The following is a 20,598-nucleotide window of genomic DNA, read 5'->3' on the forward strand; positions in this document are numbered from 1 at the left end:
ACTGATAGTAAACTTAGTGAACTAATTAAACCTGATCATCCAAGAGCATTTAAAGTTGAAATTGAAAGGATGAAAATCAACCACAAAACTGCAAAACTGTTTTCTCTAATGGCACATTCCCCAGGGTGCTATATGAAACTGTGTGTGTGTGTGTGTGTGTGTGTGTGTGTGTGTCCCAAAAGAAAGCAAAATCAGACGATCATGTGGACTAGACCAAGCATACAGAAAGGAGGTCCGTTTTGAAGGATTTTGAGGTTCAGTGACCAAGAAAAAGAGGAGATAGCAAATCATATTTGTTTTTGTTGTTCAGTCATGTCTGACCTTGCAACTCCATGGTAACTCAGAATTAGAGAGCTGGGAGATAACCTCAGTGGCCATCCAGTGAGAATACCCCACAGGAATCCCCTCTCTAACAGAGCCCAGCAAGAGCCACCAAGCCTATGCTTGAAGATCACCAGTTCTACTTTGGGGATAATTCTGATTGTTAGGAAGTTTTTCCTTTTATCTGGTTTAAATTTGTCTCTCTAACATTTCCAATCTTAGTTCTTGGTTCTGTCCTTTGGGACCAAACAGAACAAATCTAATCCATTCTCTGTATGGACAGCTTTTAAACTACTTGAAGACCACCATTATGTCCTTCCAGAGTCTTTTTTTCCTCCAGGCTATTCATACCCAGTTCATTCAAACAGTTCTCATCTGTCATTAACGGTTCCCAATCCTCTCGTGGATGCTTTCCAGATTTTCATTATGCTTCTTAGACCAGCATGCCCAGAACTAAGCACAAACCCCAGATGAGATCTTGCAAGGGCAGAGTGCAGTGATATTTTCACCTCCCTATCTCCTTAATGTAGACCAGGATCACAGTATCATTTCTGGCTACTGCATTTTATTACTGACTCATTGTCTTGCATTGCACTAAAATTCCCAGATGCTTTGACCAGTTGCCATCTATCTGTGCCTTCCCCTTTTTGGGAACTGATTTTTTTATTCCCAAATACAAGACTTTACTTTTCATCTTTAAATGTAGTCTAGTGCTCTAAATCCTTTTGTAATCTGACTCTGTCATCTACTATGTTAGCAATCCCTCCCATCTTTGTGTGAACTGCAGGTTGGATGAGAATACCCTCTATATCTTTATCCATGTCATTGATAAAAATATTAAAACAGGATCACGTGAGAATTCCTGGGATGTCTCACTGGAGACCCAGCGCACCTATAGATTCTGAATGATCTGCAAGTACTTTTTGAGTTAGACCATCCAACTAGTTTGGAACCCTTCTGGTCTTCTACCCTGTGTTTTAAATTCTATCCACAGAATTTTTTTCATCTGCTAGTTTAGTAGTCCCATCAAGAAGGGAAATGAGCTTAGTTTGTCTGTCTTGATGAAGCCTCCTTGACTCTTGGCAGTCACCACTTCCTCTTCAAGATGTTTACTGACTATCTCTTTAGTATCAGTTCTACCATTGTCCCAGGAATTAAAGTCAAATTCACTCTTCTATATTTAGCATATGTTGTCTGTTCTCTTCCCCTTTTTGGAAAACTGGGATAGTTTTTTTTTTATCATTTACAGATCTTTTACTATTTTCCATGAATTCTTAAATATCACTGTGAGGGGCTTAGAATTTTACATTTCTTTTACATCCTTTACAGGGATGGGCTTCTCTTGAGCCAAGTCACTTGAACTCATCACAGGGTCTCTTATGATCATCTTATTTTCCTGAGAATTAACTCTTTGCCTATCATTTTATTCTGTCAATTCTAATAAATATATCAAAGAAATTAAGACTACTTATGAAACAGAACTAGTATTTTCCATTATTTATATTGTGTATCCTTATGTAGTTGCATATTTTCTTGTTCAACAAGAATTCATGAGTTCTGTTATCATTGTACTCTCAGTCACCATAGAATAAGACTCCAGGAAAGAGTTCCTTTTGTATCCCCTTAGAACTTGGAATATTTGATGGATTGTTTTCTGTAAAGAAAGGATTTCTTTCCATATATTACTAAAGGTAAGCCTGATGAATTAGGATTTTTTAAAAAAATGTATTTGCTATTGAGTATGTTTAAATTTCTTTCTTTGTCTTGAAGGATTTAATCAAATCTTTTGGTATGTTTGTCACTAAAATTATTGCTAATTAAAAAACAACAGTTTACCAACATTTCAAAATTTCATGTTTAGGACAAATAGAAATTAGATGCCAATGTCCAGCCATTAAAAAACAGAAATGCAGTTGAAATCATAATCATAATCATAACTAAACTTTAGACTTTGAGCAAAACGTTCTGAAAAGAAGACTCAAACCATTAACAACCATGTGAAAGAATGTTTCATATCATTAATATTAAGAGATGCACAAATTAAAGACATCTCTGAGGCCAAGGATATCAATGACAAAAATAAAGTCCCCATATAAATCAAAATATTTATAGCCATACTTTTTGTTGTAGCAAAGAACCAGAGCCATCAATTGGGGAATGGCTAAATCAATTGTGGTTCACGACTGGGGATATTATTATGCTATAAGAAAAAAATAAACATGATAAAAACATATGAATTGATGAAAAAAGAAAGTAAACAGAATTAAGTGATATACAATGTAAATGGAAAATCCTATCTGAATTACACAAGATTATGAAAACCAACGATGACCTCCCCCCCAAAAGAAGAGATATAATAAATAATACCTGTACCTTCTTTACTATAGAAATGGGGATTTCTGGGTATGGAAGATTGCCTAGATCATCAGACCTTTTGATTTTGATATGTTTATTAGTTTTGTGGAAGTTTTTTTAATTTTTAAAATGTATTGTAGATAATGGAGGAAAAATAAATACGATGGTTAATATAGATGATAAAAAGGGTGTCACATATTTATTTAAAATAGGAATAGTCAACATTTTTATAGCACTAAGGGCAAGAATCCAGCTGGTATGTTGTATGGAAGACTGAAGTTGGGTTCAAATGCTCCCTCCAGTATTCACAAGCCTTTGGGCATTTAGCCTCTCTGGGACTCATTTTTCTTATCTGTAAAAATAGAGATTTGGACCTTATGGTTTTTAAGATTCCTTCCAACTCTGTAATTATTTATCTGTCATACATATATGCACATGTACATAATATTTATACTTACAGATGTCATTTTATCTTCACAGCAACCTTGTTAGGTGTATTTCACTGTTTTCCCCCATTTTACAGATGAGGAAGCTGAGACTAACAGAGTTAGTCAGTTGACTAATAGAGCCATTTATATCTAAAAAGCAGCATCAAACTCAGGTCTCCCCTGTGCCACACTACTGAACTGGGAGTCAGAGAACAAGAATATCCTTATTCTGCTACTTGATGTGACTTTTAGCTAATTAATGTATCACTTTGGATTTCAGTTTCTTCATCTGAACAGCAAGAGGATTTTTTCCCCTACTTGATATTTTATTTTATATTTCCAGTGACATGTTATGAAAGTTTTTCAACATTCAACCACATGCATATTTATGTTATATAATTCCCTTCCACCTTTCCTTCCCACCCTCCTCCCTTCAGTGATGAACATTATATGTGTACAATTGTGTTTAACATATTTACATATTAGTCATTTTTTTTGTATGAGGAATTAAGACTTAGGGAAAAGAAAGAAAGCCATGGATTGGGAAGGGAAAATGTAAGATTTTTTTAAAAAAATGAATATATTGTTCATTCAAATTCTGTAGTTTGCTTTTTGGGTTGTTTTGGTTTTTTTCTTCATCTGGATGTGGATGGCTTTGTCCATAACAGGTCTCCTAGGGTTGTCTTGGCTCTCTGAACTGCTGAGAATTGCTGCATTCATCAAAGTTGATCAACTCATAATATTGTTAATGTATACAATGTTCTCTTGGTTCTGCTCCCTTCACTCAGCATCAGTTCCTGTAATTCTTTCCATGTTTCTCTAGAGTTGAACCATTCATGGTTTCTTATAAAACAATAGTATTCCATAACACTCTTTTACCGTAACTTGCTCAGCCATTCCCCAGTTGATGGGCATCCCCTCAAATTCCACTTCTTTGCCACTACAAAAAGAGCTGCTATAAATAATGTAGAATTTATGATTTTTTTCTGAACATTAGGCCTAGTATTATTATTTCTGGGTCAAAGGGTATGATCAGTTTTATTGCTCTTTGTGCAGTTCCATATTACTGTAGAATGGTTTGAGTAATTCACAACTCCAGCAGGGTGCATTAATATCCCAATACTCTCTCACAACCTCTTCATCATTTTTCCTTTTTGTTAACTTAGCAAATCTGATAGGTGTGAAGTGGTACCTCATAGTTGTTTTAATTTGCAATTCTCTAATCAGTAATGATTTGGAGCATTTTTTCATATGATTTTATATAGCTTTAATTTCTTCATTTGAAAACTTTTTTTCATGTCCTTTAACCATTTAACAATTGGGGAATGACTTATAACCCTGTGAATTTATACATTTCTCTATATATTTTGGAAATGAGACCTTTTCAGAATCCCAGGGTGTGAAGATTGTTTCTTGACAGCATTGGTTTTATTAGTGCAAAAACTTTTTAATTTAACATAGTTAAAAGCATCAGTTTTGTAATTTATAATATACTCTATTTCTTGTTCGGTCATAAATTTCTCTCTTTTTCATATCTACCAGAGAATTTCTTAATCTGTTAATCAGTCTATGGTATCACCCTTTATGTTTAAAGCCTGTGTACCTATTTTGACCTTATTTTGATATAGGGTGGGAGACAAGTTTCTATGCCTAGTTTTTACCATACTATTTTCCAGTTTTCCCAACAATTTTTGTTGACTATATCAGAATATCCCAGAAGCTAATGTCCTTAGGCTTCTCAAACACTATATTACCATGGTCATTTACTGCTGTTTCTTTTGAACCTATCCTAATCCACTGATCCATTACTCTGTTTCTTAACCAGTAACAGGTAGTTTTGATGACTGGCACTTTATAGTATAATTTTAGATCTGGTAGAGCAAGGCCACCTTCCTTTACATTTTTTTTTCTTCAATTCCCTTGATATTCTTGAATTTTTGTTGCTCTAGATGAATTTTATTAGGTTTTTTTTTAGCTCAGTAAAATAATTGTTTGGTAGTTTGATTGGTATGGCATTGAATAAGTAGTGTAATATAAGTAGAATTGTCATTTTTATTATATTAGCTCAACCTAACCATGAGCATTTGACATTTTCCCAGCTATTTAGATCTGACTTTTTGTGTATAAAGTGTTTGGTAATTGTGTGCATCTAGTTTCTGGGTTTGTCTTGGGATTTTAAGATTATTTAAGATTATTTCTAGCTCTAATATTCTTCTGTTTTGTTTTTGGTTTTTTGCTTTTTGCAAGGCAAATGGGGTTAAATGACTTGCCCAAGGTCACACAGTCAGGTGATTATTAAGTGTCTGAGGCCAGATTTGAGCTTAGGTCCTCCGAATTCAGGACTGGTGCTCTATCTACTGTGCCACCTAGCCTCCCCTTCTGTGTTTTGAATAGAAACTAGACATTCAAGCCCCTGGCCCTCTGTCTACTAATTTATCCACTCAAGTTAATTAACAGTTTATTCCTTTGTTTTTAAGAATCTAGAAGCTGTTCTTGAGAAGTGCCTGGCTTGTATGAAAGAATGGTATTGCCCTCCAACCCCCATCCTGTCTCAGTCCCAAGAGATCTAACTTCAACTAATATTGTGATGTTCAGTCAGTGTTTTGAGCATGTGAAGCTTTTTTCATGTAGATTTTGAGAGTTAATTTATTTTTCCTATCAGAAATGGTCCTACAGACAGTATGCCATTTGAGTGTCTCATATATCATTTTGCATACTTCAAGTTGATCGTCCCTATTTATAGGCCAACATTGTGGGTTCCTTCTCTGTTATCACCACTAGTTTCATTAGCCTTGGGCAAGAAATTGCCTAAGAAATCACTTTGTACATTAGGGTTTTTTTTTCCCCACTTCTAATATATTGACTTCACAATTGTCTGGTGAAACTTACTAAAAACCAAACCTATCTTTTTATAATGATCCCCTTTCTCTCTTTATATCTAATTTTCAGATAGATCTAGTTCTTACAATAAAAATGTTTTTATATTAAGCTGCTTGTGTAAAATTTAAATTCTGATGTAATAAGCAAGAAAAATCCAATCTGATGTTGTGTTGTTTCTCAAGCTCTTGAGTTTCCATCCTTTACCCATTATGTTGAATTATATTTTTATTCACTATCTTCATTGGGGATAGAAATAGTAAATTGCTTTTTTTAATATTAATTCCCAAAGGCCTAAATCTAGTGAAACTAGGAAATATCTATTGGCCTAGGAAAGGAGGCTAGTCCTGTGACTTTAATCTTGAAATTTGAAAAAACTTGGCCTGGTAAAGGAAGTGTAGTAGAGTAGAAAGAGTCCTGGGCTAAGATCTGGGCATGGCCTTGCCCCCACTTCCCTTTTCTATGCAGTACAGGGTTAGATCAGTCACCTTTCCAGTCCTAACATTCTATGGTACTTTGAGTACTGAAGAGATACGAAATTTCATTTGAAAAGTTTGTTAGAAGCTTGTAAAAAGGTGGTTTGATTGGTGGAAATGTTAAGGACATACTTGTATTCCTTAAAAGGGAGGTCTGGTAGAAGTGCCCATGAGCACACAGTGTACTGGGTTACGGTAGGAGGCAAAGTCTGGACAGGGTTAAAAGAAAGCAGATTTACAGTGTTTAGATCCTTCTGGTATACTTTGTTTTCTTTGTGAAATTTGAAATATTGGGGGTAGAGTGTATGGAATCAGTAGAGTATAACTCTGGTTGTGGGGTATTGCCCTTTCTAACCCGTTGGTTTATTTTTAAAATAAACTCAGTTTTATTCCGAATAATCTTGACAGGAACAGTTTAGGATGTCAGACTCTAGTATTTTTGTTTAATTGTGTAGCATTTGTACTGTTAAATGAACTAATTTTCTCCTTTAAGTAATGTGAAAGGGGATAACCATGAAAGTCAATTACATATTTCTTCACACATTTCAAATTGAAGAAATGTTGGAATTATTTTCCTTAGTTGCAGGAGAATGATTTGTTTCCCAGCGAGAGGTGTTGCGATATTTTGGTGTGTTTATGTAAGGGTGGAAGGTGCAGTCAGAACCAGTCAGCTCTCTTATTTGGAGAGCAAGGTTTGCCAGATTACTGTATTTAATGGAAATTTTGCTGCATACTGCCACATTATTAAATGTGGCCACTAGCACAGCACTCCCATCCTAATTCAATACCATGCAGTTACTCCTTTTCTCTGTTCCATTTGCCTTCGCTTTAAGAGTTAATGACATCTGCAGGTGTGTTCGGATTAGCACTGTAAAGTTTTGTAAAGGCTTTTTCTTTCTTTTGATGTTCAGAAAAGGATGAAAGATAGCCATTGAGCTCAAGGGATTAGGTCTACTACACTTTAAAGACTAAAGGGACCATAAATATTTCACTTCAGATGTAAAGTCTAGAAAAAAATGGTGCTTTATATTGTTGGAATTCAGTCTCCACTTACAAATTTAAATAATCTATACAGAAGCACTTTTCTCACAGAGTCCTCTGAAATCTGAGCAAATTTAATACACCCTATTTTGGAGATATATCTTAATAGTCAATTTTGCTTTTCGCTTACTATATTCCCAGGGTTTTTACTCCTCTGTAAGCAACTGCTTTCCCTTTACTTCTGTTTCTCATGTTTTTTCTTTGCCTTTTTGCAACCTTAGTCCATATAAATGAGTCCATAAAACTCCTACTCTGAGAAAAAAATTAGGGAAAACAATAGAGAAGACCTTTATATCTTGATGAAGACATGGAAGAATTCAGCTCTTTCTTTGGGGTTGGTCAGTAAGGATTTTTTTGTCTTATGAGTCTTCTGAAGATGAGTTGTTAGCTGCTACACAACTGGAATGGGGCAATTTGGATTTTCCTTTTGATAGGTCCAACTCCATTGGCAGGAAATTAAACAATCACTGCCTTTCTTTTATACCATACAAGATGGAAGGATAATTGAAAGGAAAGATGTGAAATACAGTGAGTTCCAAAATGTATCCAAAGACTTTTTGCCCTTGAGATGTGTATGTGGTGCAATGATAGATTAGAGAGAGACAGAGACAGGGACAGAAAGAAAGAGTGTGGAGACAGACAGAGAGATAACAGGACACTTACATAACCTGGAGGGTTTCTGTTGCTCTCCCTGATGGCACATGGTTGATTCTGTTCATTTACTTTGTGACAAATCCAGTTAATTTGGCAAATTTCTCATGAACTATTATGATCAATTACTGGTTAAGTTCATTTTTCCTAAGCATCTTAGTGATAAAGTTTTTTTTAATATTATGCCTGATTGAATGCAAGAACAACTTGGTACTGTTATTAATGTGAAGAAATGACTACAAAAATCATATTACTGATTAGTCCATTTGCTAAGACGAGCCAAAAATTGCCAAGGGAATTAATTTAGAAGCCAATGGCAAGGGGTTTAAGATTAAGGAATTCATAACCTCTTGCTTGCTAATACTGCTCTGATGCTTTGAGAATTAGGGGCCTACTCGGTTACTTCCTTAAGCCTCAACTTCCGATGCCTCATGGAATTATAGGAATGAGCATGTGTAAAGCTTTATCCTAACTCTGGGCCTATAATATTACTTTAAAAGAAAGAAGGGTGCAAAAAGAAACTGTGAAAGGTGTTTGGCAACCAGCAGGATAGGGAGCTCACCAAGCTCTTTGAAGGTCAATTAGCCAGAAAATGTGCTAAAGACTAGGTACTGTGTTGGATTACTGGCCAAAGAATTACCCCCAAGGTCATCAAAGTGGTCCTACTGTCTGAGCAAAGAAAGACAATTATAGATGTTGAGGAGATGCTACAAAAGCTTTAATTAAGGGACTTATTTACACCCCACTAAGTCTTAGAAATTAAATTCTTATTTGTGCTCAGCTATATGGCTTTGGTCTGGGATACCATGTAGTATTTCAACACAGAATACACAGTCTTTCTGAAAACTGTTTAATGTGGGTAAGCCATTTTACTGTAATGGATACCAGGAAAACTGACGATTAAATGCAGCACTGAAATTGGAAGGGAAAAGAAGGCTGTGAGCTAGTTGTCTTTTTTGTAGAGACAAGTTTGAGGGGAATAGTAGGAAAGATGATCTTTTTTTTTTTTTAATCTCTTCATACCCAAGAAATTCTCAGATTCCCATCTAATGGGTAACAAAAAACCTGGACACAAAGAAAACCAGACTTATCTTTATTCTGATATTTGAAATTTTGAAGTTTTATCAATTAGATAATACTATTTTGCTTAGATCGTTAATTGGCAGTTTTATGATACCAATATCTTTTGCTCTCCCTTGAATTTTACAGGGCATGCTTCTTGTATTGTGGTAGGAATTCTTCTCCTAGCTAGCTACTCCCATCTACATATCAGAAGCCTAATCCCATATTGAAAGCATTCTCCCCCACACTTCTATATAAAGTTCAGTTTATGTATGTATCTTGATCTTATTTATTTATTACATTTATTTATTACAATATTAATTAGCCTGCGAGATGTTACCTGGCATTCTTTCTGTTGAATTAATGTTATTTTTCTCACATTCTGAATGATTATTTTCTGGAAATGACTGCTCCATATGTTCCCTTTCTGCTGATGAAGCAAGTCTATTGCCTCTTCTTCTGTGAAATGGTAAATTCCCAGAAAGTTAGGCTTGTCTTTTATTTGGACTATTATAGTATAAAAAAACAATAATGTGGCTGTGTAGGTTGTTTTGACTTTATTTCAGTTTCTGGCATTACATTTCTAGTTTGTATGTTCTAGGCAAAAGGCACCCTTTCTGTTTGCCTTGAGACTTTTTTTCCTTCCTGAGAATAGAAGCAGACCGTTAAAAAGTAATGCTTGTAAGCACATCTCAATTTGTGTGTGTGTGAGAGAGAGAGACAGAGAGACAGCAGAGCACCAACTTTGTTATTTAATTACACACTCAAGTCAACACACTCAAGTCAATAAGAAACCTGTGAGAAGTGTTCAATTCATGGGACTGTCTAAAGGAGCCAGGGAGATAGAAACTTGCAAGAGCCCTCCCAATTCTGTAACTTTATGATTGCACTGCCTAATGTGACTATACACAGACTTCATTTCCCAATTTAGTATGGGCATTTTTTGCTTTGTTGGAAGTTGTCTGCTTTTTAATTTGGCCTTTCATCGAAAGAAGTAACACACCATAATGCTTCATTCATTCATTTAACCAATTAAGTAACATTTGCGTTTTACAACAACCAGCAAGTCTCTCCATAATGAATTCCATGTTCCTTGCTATTTATCTCCTGGTAGAATAGCATTTGCTTTTTATTTTATTTTTCAGTGTGGATTAGCATGCATATATAAATAGGACTCACTGAAGTGTCATTTTTTAACAAATTTAATCACTTTAAGATGAAGTTCATTGAAAGTGTAAAAGATTTTCTGTTTAATAAATCTTATTCAGTTTTAGGAAGAAAAAAATCCATTTTGCATTTCAGATTGCATTGAGTGTTTCAGAAATGCATTTTTCCTCCCATGATTTCCCTAGGACTATTAATTTTCTGTTGCTAAACTAGAAATACCATCTTCCTTTTGGTATAGTTTATGTACAAAGTTGGTTTTTCTACTTGTTTATAGATTTTTGGGTGAGAAAAAGCTCTGGGTTTTCATCATTGTTCTGCCTCCTTTTCTTAAGGTTCAGTTTGCTCATTTGTAAATATGTGTTTGACTAGGTCCTCTCAAAAGTCCCTTTTTGGTTCTGAATCCTATTAACAGGTTTTCTTCTAAACTTAATTTCCCTAATACTAATCTTAGGATTATTATTTGAAAACTTCTATTTTTATTATTTAATAGGTTAAAGGGAAAAATAGTCATTCAGGGTCCTTTATATCCCAGGCATTGTGCTAAGCCCTTTACAAATATTATCTCACTGGTATTTGGTAAAATTTACTCATTGACTAGCAAATGGCAAAATGTAGATTGATGTCTCAGTGCATACTGAGTTCTAAAATTTCATGCCAATAAAGGTTTCTGGTTGGTCACGAACTATTGGCCTGACCCCTTTTTCTAAGGTTGGTGGTTGGAGATGAGACAACATGAGGAAAATTTCTCCCTTTCAGTATAGAGCTAAAGAACAGAATCAGTGATGACAAATTCCCCAAATATGATTAGTTATCTACTGATTGTAGACTGTTCTGGTAAGTTTAAAAAAAAAAGGAACTAGTGTTAAAATTCCCAAGAACTTTTCGTTCGGGTGGCCACTATCAATAAGTTGATTTATGAAAACCTAAGCTTTCTTCCTCTTTTTTTTAGGGTAGTAAGTGAGGGAACCCAGACTACTCTGGGATGGGTATTTGCAGTGGCCTCATGGTAGATGTCCCCCTTCCACCCCCAAACTACTCTGAAAGCTCTTTTCCAGACAAGGAATGTTGGTCACGTTCCTGGTAACATGGCATGTAATCAGACATGACAGTTCCCTTCAGTTCCGATGACAGTGTGATTTATGTCTGTAAGGTAAAAAACAGTTAAGTTTTAAACAGTAAAGACAGTAGAGAAAAACCTATTTCAAAATCTCTAATGTTTTCAAGATAAGGATTCTTCACTTTTCCCTTTTCTTTTTTCTGGCACAGTTATGCCACCAAGAAAAATAGAATTTTTTTGGATATAATTAACCAACTGATTTCTTTGTTTTTTGAGTAAGAAATAGCTACTGTCTTCCTGTCAAAACCTACCCCTCTTTGAGATGTTTTTGAGCTATCTTTCGACTATAGTCCTCTATCTATTTTCTATCCCCTCTTCATTCTTTCCAGAGTTCCATTGAACTGAAACTTGGATCTCTGATTTTCTTATCCCATTTTCTTTCTCTCTGTTCCTTACAGGGGCTGCTGGGTGAAATCAAAATCACTGCTTTTTTTTTTTAATACTAGAATGTGTCAGAGAAACACATCTTCTTGGGGTCAATAACAAAAAGAAAAATAGCTTTTGAAAACAGCGAATACATATTCTTGGTGTTAAATATGTTCTCAGTGTCTAATGTCTAATGACATTTTTGCCTAGAGAAACATTGATTTTTCTCTCCCTCTGTTTTTTAGGCTCTGCTTTCTTCCCCGGACGATGTGCTGAGATCTTTGCAAAGGGTCAGAGTGTCGGGAAACTTGGAGTCCTTCATCCTGATGTGATTACCAAATTTGAACTGACCATGCCGTGCTCTGCTCTAGAAATCAATGTTGAACCCTTTCTGTGAAAATAGGGCTGGCTGGTGTGAGCCTCCCTGAAAGGCTCCCCTTTGTCTTGCCCTGGTGTCCTTTAGTCCTCCATAGGGAACATCCATTTGTGCTTTAATGTTTAATAAAGTAGAACAATATTGTCTGGCTCCATGAGTAAATATCTTCCTTCTACTGCAATTAAGGCAGCTTGTGCAATATAAGAATGTGGTATCCGGGGTAGCTCGGCCATCAGTGTGTAAAGTTTCATTGTTGGGTAAAAGCCCAGCATGTTACCAGAGAAATGGAATAACAGAGTGCACCATCAGTCCTGAAAATCAAAAATGTTCCGCAGACATCAGAGCCTCACACTGTAACTGATTACTTCTGCGTAACAGGAATCTCCTTTTCTTATTGCATGAACAAGATAATTGATTAGAGCAAATGTTGAACGAATGTGAGCATAACTAAGGGGCTTAGTTTGTGTTTTGTCCATTTGTCATGTGCTCCTCATTGGGAAAAAAATAAAGCATCCTCATTTTCTGAAGACCTTGAGTCTTAGGTAATCAAGAATTCTATCTAGATTTTCTTCTCATTTATTGTGATAATTAATGCCTTTGAAGTAATTGTGAAGTAAAAAAACTGTTAGAAACATTTATTTTTGCATAGTATATTGTATCAAAGGTTTGGTGAACCCATCAGGTTGGACATATCTGCCCTTGCAACACCAAAGCCTTTCTTTGCTGGAAGGGTTCAACATGGAGAAGTTTTAAATGAGTGCCTTTAAATATTACAGAACATTTGAAAATTGTTCCCCTGCCCTTCTAGGTAGATTTAGGCTTATAACCAGTTGAGAGAGTATGAAATACATTTACTTGAAGTCAGGTATCTAATTAAGTATTTGACACTTCCCTCTTTCCAGGGCAGGAATTAACCCTTGGCTCCTTCAACTCAGAAATAGCATCTACCTTTTCCCCATGCCTCTCCCCTTCTCTTATTCCTCAATGTGATTTTTACTCTTGGATTCAAGTTCATATTGGGTGTGAACTCTGCATCTCCTTAGTGAAGGGGTAAATGCCTCTCTTGGGGAGTCATACCTCCCCTAATTGCCATGAAACACACATAGAAAACATAGAAGTCATAAGAGACACCTTCAAAAGAAGCATCCTGAAAAGGTAAGAATATAGTTTGTGTTTCCAAAGACTCCACTGAACCCAGAATGGAGAACAGAACCAACCTGCCCAATCCAGGAGTAAGTATGGTAAACTTAGCAAGACACGTAAATGGACAACAGCACACACTCCTAACTGCTTGAGGCAAGAATGCAAGGCTGAAGCTGATGTCTTAGCAGTGCCCAATACCATAGAAACTACTTCTTGAATGTTTATTGATTAATTTATCTGTCCCACTTCGAAAAGAAAATAGTCTTGTAGCATAAAGTTGCGGTCATTGAGCCCTGTCTTCTAACTCCAGTAAGTTTTTAATTCTGCAATTTGCAGTATTAATTGTGCTAATTTAACTAAAAGATGGGGCACCAGGCCTGGAGTCAGAAAAATAGGTGTTCAAATTTAGTTTCAGATACTACCTGTTGACCTTTGGCAAGTCATTTAAATCTTTTTTACCTTCGTTTTCTCATCTGTAAATTGAGCTGGAGAAATACTCTAGTATTTTCATCATGAAAACCCTGAATTGGGTCATGAAGACAGAAACCAATGAGCAGCAACAAACAAATTAAAATACTAGTTGTCAAATAATATCACAAAGGGTAGTGTATAGTATGGACTCAGAAATCTAGAGTCAGAGGACCCAGATTTACATCTTAACTTTGTAACTTTTGTAACCTTGGGCTTAATCTTAAGTCCAAGACTTAGTCTGCCTGGACTTTGATCAGCTCATTTGTAAAATGAGGAATGGACGCCTTTCAGCTCTAAACTTAATGATACAGAAACAAGAATATGAAAGTGGCCACATGCTATTGAAGTGGCTGAGATGCCACCTACAATAAGACAGGTTTTCTAGTATTAAGATCACCATATTAGTTACTGGTCATCATCTCACTTTATTCATGTTTAGAAAACAGTATCTAGTGAAGATGATCTTTAGTGTCTAGCCTAGCATGCAAGAGGGAAGGTCACAATATCCATATGGACAATTTTCTTCAGTACTTCACAAAGGATGTAGGAGAAAAACAGCATCAATACATCCAAACAAGATGTGAAGAGAGTCTTGAACTCTGATCTCTATAGATCTCCATCATATCTCTGGAGGCTTAGTGTGAAATTTCTGATTGGGCAGTAAGGCACTTCACTATTGAAAGCTACTTTTTCAGAGTAGGTAAGTAAAGAAACAAAATCATATACCCTTTGAGTGAAGTGCCCCCAAGGGAAATTAGAACCTCAACTTCGAATCAGCCTGGTACATTGGAAAGAGCACCTGGGTTCATCACTTCGGGAAAGTCACCTTTTGGGGGAATTTTATCTTTCTCATCTGTAATGTGAGACTGGACACAATGGTTTCTATGGTCACTTTCAGCTCTAAGAGTACGAACATAAGAAAAAGATGACTAAAAGTGTGTTTTTGTTCAAACTCTTGACATCACTCAAATGACTAATTGTTTAACTCTTTAATGAGAGTAGGGGAATAAGATAATTAGGAATTTTCTACTATTTTATTAAGCATGTATTATGTGTGCCAGCCACTGTATTAACATTTTTAAAATATCATTTGATCCTTATAACAATCTTGGAGCTGGTATATTGCCAGTATGATTCCCATTTTACAAATGAGGCAGAAAGGCTAAATGATTTACCCAATGACACACAGCTAATACTTTTCTTGATAAGGTGTAGATATTTATTGTTGAGGTTATGGGGCTTACTAGTTACAAAGGAATTGAAGGCTCTGCTCCCCTGGTTTATTTATGTAATGTCTCTTCCTAGACCTCTGCAGGTATTTATACCTGGTCATATATGAAAGGTCATGTATGCATCCGACCTGTTATCATCTTAGTGCCCTCAGATGGATATAGCCATCAGTGAGCAAAAATGCCCTGGATTATTAAAGCATTAGACAAATAGGAAATCCTCACAGGTACTTATACCTGGTCATATATGGAAGGTCATGTATGCATCCGACCTGTTATCACCTTAGTGCCCTCAGATGGATATAGCCATCAGTGAGCAAAAATGCCCTGGATTATTAAAGCATTAGACAAATAGGAAACCCTCACAGGTACTTATACCTGGTCATATATGGAAGGTCATGTATGCATCCGACCTGTTATCACCTTAGTGCCCTCAGATGGATATAGCCATCAGTGAGCAAAAATGCCCCGGATTATTAAAGCATTAGACAAATAGGAAATCCTCACAGGTACTTATACCTGGTCATATATGGAAGGTCATGTATGCATCCGACCTGTTATCACCTTAGTGCTCTCAGATGGATATAGCCATCAGTGAGCAAAAATGCCCCGGATTATTAAAGCATTAGACAAATAGGAAATCCTCACAGGTACTTATACCTGGTCATATATGGAAGGTCATGTATGCATCTGACCTGTTATCACCTTAGTGCCCTCAGATGGATATAGCCATCAGTGAGCAAAAATGCCCTGGATTATTAAAGCATTAGACAAATAGGAAGTCCTCACACTAATCTCTAAAGATCTCAAATCATTTTATGGATGAAAATCTCAAGAGGAAGTAGAAAATATTAGCCATTCCCTAATTGCTAAATGGTCAAAAGATTCCAAATGAAGAAATTAAAACCATTGACAGTCAATACTCCAAATCATTAAAAATTAATTATTAGTCTTTATATAAGGTTTTAGGGTTTGCAAAGCACTTTTAAAATATCTTATTCTCACAACAACCCTGGTAGGGAGGGGTTTTCCATTTTACAGTTGAGGAAACAGGTAAAGTGACAGCTAATGTATCAGACTTAATTTTTATTCACATCTTCCTGATTCCCATGTTCAGATTCCAACTGCTTCACCTAGCAGGCTCATTGAAGGAGTGCAAATCAAAGCAACTCTAAGGTTACATACCTCTTACACTCAGTAGCTTGGCAAAGATAACAAAAGAGGAAAATGACTGGTTGAAGGGGATTTGGGTAAATAGAGCACTACTGATGGAGCTGTGAAATGATCCAGCCATTCTTGAAAACAATTTGAAAGTGCCCCAAAGTCAGGTGCAGGTAGGTGGTACAGTGAATAGAGTACCAGCCCTGGAGTCAGGAGGACCAGAGTTCAAATCTGGTCTTAGACACAATAATTATCCAGTTGTGTGACCTTGGCAAGTCACTTAACCCTATTGCCTTGAATAAATACATTTTTTTAAAAAAGAAAAGAAAATGACCCAAAGCCACTCAAATGTGCATCCCTTTGATGCAGCCATACCACCAGTATACATACTCACCATAAAAAAAATTAAAAAAAATTTTTTAATTAAAAAAAAGGCAGGGTTAATGACACCATGTATACCAAAAAAAAAAACCAAACCCCAAAACAAACACACAGTGATAGTAATTCTTTGTAGAGGCAAACAAGTAGAAATTAAGGGGATGCCCGTAATTGGGAAGCAAAATAACAGCACATGAATGTAATGAGGAAGATATTTCAGAGAAACTTGGAAAAGCTTTTATGAACTGATGAAATTCTTAAAAACTCATAAATGCATGACTACAATTTCAGAGGACTCATGATGAAACATGTTGCCTATTTCCTGACAGATTCATAATGAACAAGAAGATATCTTTTAAGATATGGTCAATCTGAGAAATATGTTTTGATTGCATATTTGTTGCAAGAGGCTCCCCCTTCCTTTTTTTTTTTAATGGAAGATGGAGTGAAAAGAAATAAATGCTAATTAATTGAAAAAAATCTAACTTGGAAAAAAGTAGTGGCTTACCTGTAAAATAACTTAATGGCAGTCACAATAAGCCATCTATAGAATGAAAGCCAGCCATAGGCTCTACTAGAAAGCGGTTCCTTAATAGGACTTAGTCATCTCCATTTGTACATGAAGCGGTGAGTGATTAAGTGGGTTGAATGCCAAAGTCTTTGGCATTCATATCAAAATTGAAGGGTGTTGAGCTTACTGCTATGACTACTTATGGGAACAATGCCCTGAGGCACATGATCACAGTTAGGGTTGAGAATAACTGCCTTCGATGAGAAAAGGTAGGAGAAAGCCAAGTTACTTTGAGCTTCTCTCATTGAATCAATAACCAGGAACTAAAGTAAAATGACCCAAATTGCCTTGATTTCTGGTGAAGTGTGTCATGTTTCAGATTCATATTTTGCTTAGGCAGAAGTGATCATCTAAAAAACTTTGATCAAAAAATTTTTTTAAAAATAAATAAGCTTGATCAATGAAACTGTCTAGACATATTTCTTAAGAACTTACTTATATGGCAGACATTCTACGAGACAAAGGCAAAAAGGAAAGTCCTTGGTCCAAGAGACTTAACATTCTATTGCTGGAAATGGTATCTCAGAAGGGAAGCTCAGCAAGATCATGCCTGCTCATAGCATTGTTGTTTTATCTTCTATTTGCATAAGGTGTGCACAAAAGAAATCCAGTTTTTTTATCTCTAGCAGATGAGTTTTAAACTTTACTTTGACTTGCTTTAAGGAAGTCAGGAATATAAGATTTTGCCTCTTGTTTTTAAAAATCTGAAAAAATATCCTTCTTTTACTCCTCCCCAAAAGTCAGCCAGAGTTGTCAGAAAGGCTGACATAGGACATCAGCGGTATTGAGATCTTTGAGCTTACCAAACATGGAGAGCTAACGGTTTTAAGCATTCAGTGCCTGTTTGATGCAATGCCTTTAACTTTGGAAAGATCTCCCATGCCTAGCACCATAACTTTGTTTCTTAATGAATGAAAATGGGGCTATAAATATATCACACAAATAAGCCCTGGCTCAGGGACAAATGGAAATCGATATGTGAAATCATCCAAATACTTTGGTACTTACAGACAAACACAAGACAATCAGAATTGCACAGGGTCAATTGGACAAAGTTTTATGAACACGGTGACCTTTGTGTGGGGAGAAAAAGAGGATGCAGAGTGACAGCTATGAGGAAGGGTATTTTGAGAATGGAAGAATGAAAAAGGCTCAGAATTCAGACTAGTAATATCAATCAAATACATCCCTTGTGCAAAGCCCTGGGAATGATATTGGGAATAGAGACAGAACTGACATCATTTCTGCTATTAAGGAGTTTAAATTCTCTTTGGAGGTAGATAGATTAGATATACATGGATTCACAAGATAAGGAAAGTTAGGGAGAAAGTAGAAATCTAGACAATGTGTCCTAGCTATATTTGAAGTGGGAGAGATCTCTTTGAGCTGAGAGTAGAAGGGCATTAAGGAAAGGCAAACCTGAAGTTATCGTTGAAGGAAGATGAGGCTTTTGAAAGATGGTGGTGAGGAAGAAGTATATTCTAAATATAAGAGAGGGTGTATATGTATGTATGTATGTATGCCTGAGATGTGTCCTTATGTTCAGATAACAGGTATTATGTAGATCAATTTGGCTGGAATACTGTGAAATACGGATGGAGAGGTAGATTGAAGCCAAATTTAGCAAGGCTAAAAAGTGTTTACATTTTCCTCTAGAGGTAGTAGAGAGAAACTGGAAGTTAGAAAGAAACATATATGGGGAGGGAAAGAACATTTATATGACTGGAGATTTGTTATGGGAAACAACTTAAATGAAGAAGTTCACTGGTGAAATGTCTTGAAGGCTTCTTTGAATTCAGTTTTGGAGCAGAGAGAAATCTGAGTAGATCAACTTTATGAAAAGTGTTAGGAAGATTTGTTCCACCAACTCTAAGTAGGGTGAAATAGAGAGGGCAGTCACTGGACAAAGAGAAGTTGGTGTGAGGTCAGTAGAATGGCAAGTAGAAATGGGAAGAGAAGTGCAGATTCAAGAGACAGCCAAGAATTAGGGTGAGGTGGAATAATGGATATTTGGGGCAGGAAGTTAAAAAATTATTTTTAAAATTATTTTATTTTATTTTTTTAAATAATTTTTAAAAAAAAAAAAACCTTCCAAAAGGGGAAGGAAATGGGAGAGCAATATTCCCATTGATGGAGAAACTCAGAAAATTTATCTATAGTAAGTAATGGCTGTATTAATTCACCTTGCTATCATGTTTTAAAGTTGGCAAGAGAAGAACAACCTTCACTTTTCAAGATGCTAAATTTTAGCTAATGAGCTTCTATAAAAAACTCCAAGGTCTCAATGATAAAATGTTTACTAATTAGTAGGTGCTGGTTTCATTGTGGTTTTCTTAGGCTTAAGTAGAAATTAGTGATACTTATACATGATCCCCTTCAAATTGTATTTTGATGTTCTTTTTGCTTAAGCAAGCTTTTGTATAGGCAAGTTTTTGTATACTGATCATGGCATAACTTCCCCATGTTCTTTCTCTATCACAAAGAGATACATTATGATAATATTATAATAATATAGCTTAATATTATTTCCTCTTTTTCTCTGAGATGGAGAACTACCCAAGTAAGCCCTCATATCTGAAGACCACTATCATTAATCTTCTATTTGCCAGACTGAGTAATTCTAAAGACCATGACTTTTCTTGCCAAATCTTACTTTTGAAAGATTTTACCACCTCTGTGACTTTTCTCTGAACCTTCCTCAAGTTTTCAGTGTACCCCCTTTATGACATATATGAAGTCCAAAATTATTAATAGGTCCTAATTAAAGATTTTTATTGGTAAAGATTTTACGAGTCTTCATGTGGAATTTTAATTTATCCTTCTAGATCAGCAAAGATCTTTCTATCTATTTCAAGATGGATTTCCTAAATATACATTAGGGAAGTACAGAGTCTAATGAGAAGTTCCTCCCCTGTTGGATTGTTTTCAATGGTTGCATTGACACCAAAGTATTAAAGATAGAAGTGAACAGAATTTTTAAATGGAATAAAAGCTAATGTAAACATGCACTACTATTGTGGGTCTTTTTCTCAGCAAAACTGAAATAAGATTTGCTAAAAATATTTGCATTTGACTGACTTGTTCTTTTCTAAATGAGTTTATAGAAGTATTCAATTAAAGACAGCTAGACATATCTTCTGACGCTTTCTTCCCCGTCATTGTACTTTATAAAAGGTTCTTGTCTAACTGGTGTCATTTGTCATGGTCAAAGGATCTTAATTATCTCCTGGAGTAGTTGCTTACCCCAACAGTGACTGTCTTGACACTTTCACTCAGGGACTAGTTCTTAGACTCTTGCTAGACTGAGCTTGGCTGTTAGAAGTGAATTAAGAGTTATTAGACACAATTCATAATTTTAGAGGCTGGAAGTGACCTTAAAGACCATTAGTTTCACAGCCCTCCACCTAT

The 20,598-nt window shown here is 35.8% G+C and overlaps 1 protein-coding gene across 2 annotated transcripts in view; it reads left to right on the forward strand.

Annotated features, from left to right (window-relative positions):
* FARSB (phenylalanyl-tRNA synthetase subunit beta) overlaps positions 1-12,386 on the forward strand; it is an 86,701-nt gene extending 74,315 nt beyond the window's left edge. For both annotated transcript variants that reach the window (XM_074191271.1, XM_074191270.1), the window contains exon 17: positions 12,107-12,386. In XM_074191271.1, the coding sequence (XP_074047372.1) occupies positions 12,107-12,258 (152 nt within the window). In that variant the 3' untranslated portion in view covers positions 12,259-12,386. The remainder of the gene's footprint in view (positions 1-12,106) is intronic.
* The last annotated feature ends 8,212 nt before the right edge of the window (positions 12,387-20,598 follow it).

The sequence above is a fragment of the Macrotis lagotis genome, chromosome 6 (assembly GCF_037893015.1).
Source record: "Macrotis lagotis isolate mMagLag1 chromosome 6, bilby.v1.9.chrom.fasta, whole genome shotgun sequence".
Lineage (NCBI taxonomy): Eukaryota > Metazoa > Chordata > Mammalia > Peramelemorphia > Peramelidae > Macrotis > Macrotis lagotis.